The following is a 6,217-nucleotide window of genomic DNA, read 5'->3' as shown; positions in this document are numbered from 1 at the left end:
TCTCTTTCTCCGCTGCTAAACTGTTCGTTTCCTAAATGTATATTTAGGAAACGAACTGGTTATGTAAATGAACCCGAGTGAATAACATAACAGTTCCTGTTATCCAATGGGAAATTACTCCAAGCCTCCATTTATTTTGACTTAAAATGGCTTTTCCTAAAATAATTCACATTATGTATTCTTTAGCAAAGATATACTACAAAAATATGTAAAATATATTAAACATAAAATAAAATAAATTCATTTTGTTCAAAATAAACTCTTGCTGGGCATTCAAACATGATAAAAGCCCGTTTAACAAAGCCCAAACTACCCAACCCAAATTCAAATCATAATTAAAGTTCATAAGAGCATATTTGATAGTAATCCTTTGTTTAGGATGAGACAATGTGATTTTAACCCATAAAATCATAATTATTAAAATTAAATTGACTATTGGATCGATTAGGCTATTGGCTTGCTAGTTCAGTCGGTAACATAATGGTACAATCACTGGTTCAAAAATTTGTAAATAAAATAATCCTTGTTTAGATATATGAATCACTAATTAAATATTTAATTACAAATTAGTGGTAAAGCCATGGGTTCATAAAGATGACATTTGTAAAGAAAGAGATTAGGGATTTAAAGTGAACATGGCAAGTCTCTTTCTATATTCTCAATCAAGCATTTTTTTTAAATACTTTATTGGGACAAATAAATTGCCAAATAATTTGGAGGAGATAAAGAAACTCAAAAATATTAAACCTCAAGACAATTAAATATAGGGGAGTTAGTGTGATATTTCAAAATTGAGGGGTAATGACCGAGCACGCGGCTTACTTTAGGGTTGCCAGTCGAATTTAGCCGAAATAACCCGAAAAACCTTCATCGGTGGTGCTTCTAGAGGGCGAGGGGAAGGTAACTGGAGAGGCAAGAGAGAAGAGAGCAGCGGATTCAGGCTACAATCCTTCTCCAAGTCTACTTAGTTACAGGTATATAACCCTTTGTCATTTTTATCCATCTGCATTATATACAAACGCAGATGTTTCCTTTCTGTGAATGTATCTTAGTCTAATGAATTTTTCTTTCGTTCTTTCTTCTCCAATTTTTTTTCTTTCCCTTTTTGGTGGGATAACTACCGTCTTGAAATTATTGGGTTTTGATCGGTTAGCTAGTTACGAATTTGTGGAAAACGTTTCGTTGAAAACGGGGTCAGAGAATAAGTTTATTAGTTACCCTGGAATCTTGATTGTGAATAGTTTGCTGTACGCGTATTAGGTGTTCGAGGAATTTTCTCTGAGATGATAACTTTTAACTATCTTTTGGTGAATTCTTGTTGTCGTTTGGAAATGACTTTTATCGATTGTGGGTAAATTTATATGTCCGATTCTTGGCAAATTTGGAGCTTATGCTGTTAAGAGTTTCATGGGTTGTTTTTGTGTTGAATAATGATAAAAAGAATCATTCTTTTTTAGATGTCAACAATCTAAGATGGCGTTTTGGAGAAATTTAAGAATTTATTTGATGTTGTTTTTCATGGGGGTTGGGGGAAGGGGGAGTGTCACATTCTTGAGCATTAGCAAGCTGCATTACTTACTGGACATTAGAAGTTGTTTGAATAGCCCATCACATGATTCAAACTATAATGCTTACAATGAGTATTCTGTTGCACATGTTTGGGATTTGCATAGATACCCACCGTTCTGAACCCCAGGCCTACTTAGAGTGTGTGTTGAATGCTCAACATGCTCAGTGGAGTGTGGTTTTATTTTAATACCAATAAGCATATTTTCTTTACATATTTAGGTTTAAAAAGTTTCAGACTTTAAATTTTAGCAGTAGTAATTTTCAGTTTTATCAAATAGCCTCATTTTTGTAGGAAACTCCTGCTCCATCAGCAACTTGGTAGTTGGGGTTGTTCCCCTTGGTGTTCACAGATGTAACATACATGCTTCTAAGTCATTTCCGTGAGTAGTTCTATTTTTTGTCATTAGGTTGTTATTGTTCTATTTCTATGTTCTATTTTTCCCATTGCTTTCTGACTTCTTGAATATAAATTTGTTGTTGTATAATCATCATCTGTTGCCTCATTCATTGATTCTCGAACTATTTATTTATTTAGTTATTTTTGCCTTTTGTTTCCTATTGAGCTTTTGAGCATTTAGCAATTTCTACACGGTAAATCAGAGGCCTTGGTTATATATTAAATTTGCAGCCATGCTCTCTTGTGTAAAAGGTTTTACTTTATTGCAGATGTCTTTGCACTTAGGCAATCTATCAGCCCATGTTCATAGAGATGAACTTGAACGTGTTTTTAGGAGGTACGGGCGGTGTAATGTGCAGCTGAAAGATGGTTATGGGTTTGTGGTTTATGACTTCCCTTCAAATGCAGAGAAAGCTTTGAGAATCCTTCGGGGAAAGAACATCTGTGGGGAACCAATTACTCTTTCATGGTCAAATAGACAGCCTAGACCCTTGCAGAGATTTGCAAGAGGTAACAGGTTCAATGACATGCAACGTGGAAGAAGAGGAGAAGATTATGTTAATCGAATGTTGAGTGTGAAAGCTCGACGAGATTACAAAGTTGGTTTCACCCATCAAGATACTGATGGTGGAAGGTTTAATCCTCCTGACACGGTTGATGAAGGGACGAGCTATGGTCAAAAAGATATTAAAGAAGTTGTAGATGAGAAACCATACAACTTTAGGGAAGATTTACTTTATGAAGGTAATATTGTTCAAAAGGATATCATGGACAATGACAGATGGGGGGAGAGAGTCAGTGCCCCATCAAATGAAATTGGGTTTGAAGCTGGGCTGGAATTCGACCGCTATGAACCATACCGTGATGATGATGATGAGAGGAGGGATGATGATGGAAAACAACTACTGACACATTCAGGTAGTTCACCAACATTCAGGAAATCTCAAGATAAAGCAGGGAGAGAGCAAATAGGAGCTCTGAGTCTGAACCATCCTGATGGTCCAAAATCTCACCAGGCTTGCTACATTTGTGGGCAATTGGGTCACAAAATGCGTAGCTGTCCTAGGGAAAATGCATCTCGGAGAAATAAGTTAAGGACATTTGATTACAGGCATGACAACAACATCAACTTTGGAGATACAAATCAAGGTGATATTAAAGGGCCTGCATCTAAGTCCCAGGGAAGGCTGCACTTAGGTGGAGATGCTGTATCTATGAGGCAACGCGAGAATGATAGAAAGGCATCTAGATCAAGGCAACACCATAGGTTGTTAAGAAGTGGTAATTCCAAGTTAACAGAAGAAAGACCTAGAAGATCATCGAGAAAGGACTATCTAGAGAAGAAACGGAGGAGAGAGAATGGGTCTGCAGAGAGACATTCATCAAAGAAACCGAGGGGTTTGGTGTCATCATCCATTCACTCTGATTATACCATGTCTAGATCACGTTTGTGTTCGGAATCTTCTAGGTCAAGTTCTCCTTCAAACTCAAGATCACTTTCTTCTGGAACACGCTCACAATCTTATAGGTCAAGATGTGAATCATTGTCCCAATATTCTAGATCTGAAAGTTCTAAGTCCAGGGCAAGATCAAGGTCTAGCTCTCCTACATCATTGTCTCTATCTGTATCCCTAGGGAGGCCTTTACCAACCTCTCCAAATAAGATGCAGATGAATCAGAAGGACTCATTGGTACATGCCACTTGTCCACAAACCAAAGAGACTTCGGTTGATGCCCAATTGGCAGATGGGGATGCTGGATCAGACAATTCTAAACTTGAAAACATGACAATTATTTGGGACAATAGTAATTCAATGGCACCGTTCACAGTAGAGGAGGATATAGAGAAGGGCCACCCTCCCCGGAGTAGTGATGAAGACAATTGTGCCATCACCAAGGTTTCATCAGGGATGAAGAATACTTGTGTCTCACTGTTAGAGAATGATGATACAACTATTAAGAGTCTGCCCCAACAAAGTCCAGAAGGGATCGACGACATTCAGAATTCTGATGTTGTTATGGAACAAATGCTTGCACCAGCTAAGAGGACAGATTCAGAAGCCCTCTTACCTGAAGATTTTTCTGCCTCAAGGAAGAAGCTAGATGCAGAAGCCTCTGGAAGCTCCTGTGCTAATACTAGAGACATCTCTTCTGAGGAGTTATATACGGTTCTGAAACATTATGGCCTGGATCACCCAGAAGAGAAAGAAAAAGATTTACCTGCAGGGGAATATTTTGGCAGTGCTCGTTTTTGGCCTTGGGAGATCATTTATTATAGGAGGCTTAGGAAGGGCCCTATTTCGACTGAGAATTATGCCCGGAGGATTGCTCAGAATCAAGAGTTTGGTATTGTTGATAAGTATATAAGAAGCAGCAGTGGTTGGGGAGAATTCAACCCAGATAACTTTTGAATGGTTTCATATTCTCACCTGCAACTCATCTGTTTTTTCTGTAGAACCTTGTTTCATTCAGCCAGGGTACTAGTGCAGTTTGCTGTTTACATGTGATCTTCCTTCAAGATTTCTCATAATAAAACTTTGAGCAGGTAAGCTTGCAGAATATTTTTGATTTGGTATGTCCTAATCAAAATTATGGGATTTATTTCAGTACAGCTCCACCCCTTAAGAATATTCAAAACAATAGCACAAGGAAGTTCAACACTGGATGTAAGTTTATGTTGTTAATCAAGAGGACCAAAGATTTGGTGGAAGCGTGGAAAACATTTTGAAATTATCTTGGTTGCTCTGATAATTACTAAACATCCAAGTTTCTTCATTCCAAGGGCCGGACTTGGTAGATAAATCATTCTTATAGATTTCTGAGGCTTTATGCACCCTCATTTTTGCTTCTAAATGGTTACCAATTAGGTTATACCATTCAATTATTTGAAAAATGTGCTCGATATAGAGCATCTGTTTTTTTCTGACAAATATTATTCCTTGCCATTAGGTTTGCATTTGCCAAATGTTTAAGAGGATTTTACCGACTTTGGAGTCTGGAAGACAGTTCTTCAATTAGCAAATAAGTTATCATCATCATCACAAAGCTTACTCCTACAGAGAAAAGATTTTTGGGGGGGGGGGGGGGGGGGGGGGGGGGTGCAATTTTGTGTTTTAAAAGATGGAGTGATAGAGAATAGAGGCAAGTTTTATTTCCCATCATTCAATCTCCAATGTTAGAATGAAATTAGGACTCAATTTCGTGTTTGAAATTTCACTGATGCTAATGGTTTCCTAACCCATGAATCTGTTGATCATGAAAATGAAAGATGCTTGGCTGTGGTATGAAACTAGGGTTTGACATCACTAGAATATCACAATAAATATTGCAGGTAGTATTAGTGGAATTGAAGGGAACAGTTGCTTGGTGTTATGCATTTTTATTAGCAAGGTAGGAGGTGTACAAAGGAGCAAACCTAGTGTGTCATGTAGTAAATGTGTTACATGGCGATCAGGGTTGCAAATGAACCTAGCCAATTCTGTGAACAGTGCAGTCTGGCTTGTTAAGTTGCTTGTTTGTGCTTCTTTGTAAATAAAATGTGCTGAGTTCTGTTATGTTAAGCAAGCTTGTCTATTTAATGAGTTGAGGTTGAGCAAGAGAAAGTTCATCTCCTTCCATGAACACAGGTGTCAATATTGTCAATTTAAGTAAACAAAAGCATAATATATCTTAACCTAATAAACTAATAAAAAAAAATAGAATTTCTCCTCCATCTTTAGCACGTCAGTTTTGGGGGGATTCAATATCAATTCATGTTTAACCTTGTTTCCATTGGGTCTGTAATACCCGAGAGTAATTTGAGGACAAAAATGATATTTGGTAAAGGGCACAAATGGAATTTTGGAAAAAAATAAGACTATAGGGTACACTAACACAGCTTTGGACGACTGAATTAGTTAGAGGGAGTACCCCGGACCCTAGATAGCCAAGGAAAATGGTATAGTAATGACAAGTGATTTAAATTATGATTTTTAGTTATAAAAGAAATGAGATAGGGAACAATTTTCGATACAGCAAAAATACACCTGACAGTTAGGTCGTATTACCAAATTGTTATAAACGATATCCAAAAAATCAACAAAGTGTGTCTAGGACTAATATTTGATGTATAGAACAACCCTTAAGTGGTTTCGGGTTGAATCGAATGGATTTGAGGTCAAATCGATCAATCGGATTTAAGTGTAATTTTCTAAAAATGCCCGAGGGAGGTCAAAACGGTAAATTTTCAGAAATTTCAAGGGAGAAATGAGA

At 37.3% G+C, this 6,217-nt stretch overlaps 1 protein-coding gene across 2 annotated transcripts; it reads left to right on the top strand.

Moving 5' to 3' along the window:
• The first annotated feature begins 811 nt into the window (after positions 1-811).
• Positions 812-4,577, top strand: LOC127791128 (uncharacterized). Of its 2 annotated transcripts, XM_052320916.1 has the most exons (3): positions 812-974; positions 1,862-1,949; positions 2,236-4,577. In XM_052320916.1, the coding sequence occupies exon 3, from the start codon at positions 2,236-2,238 to the stop codon at positions 4,375-4,377; it is 2,142 nt and encodes a 713-aa protein (XP_052176876.1). In that variant the 5' UTR covers positions 812-974; positions 1,862-1,949; the 3' UTR covers positions 4,378-4,577. The 2 variants fall into 2 exon arrangements, with proteins under 2 accessions (XP_052176876.1, XP_052176874.1); XM_052320914.1 differs by lacking the exon at positions 1,862-1,949 and having other exon boundaries at positions 829-974.
• The last annotated feature ends 1,640 nt before the right edge of the window (positions 4,578-6,217 follow it).

Source organism: Diospyros lotus, chromosome 14, assembly GCF_014633365.1.
Source record: "Diospyros lotus cultivar Yz01 chromosome 14, ASM1463336v1, whole genome shotgun sequence".
Classification (NCBI taxonomy): Eukaryota; Viridiplantae; Streptophyta; class Magnoliopsida; order Ericales; family Ebenaceae; genus Diospyros; species Diospyros lotus.
The sequence above is the reverse complement of the archived record's forward strand: the minus strand, read 5'-3'. Positions and strand labels throughout refer to the sequence as shown.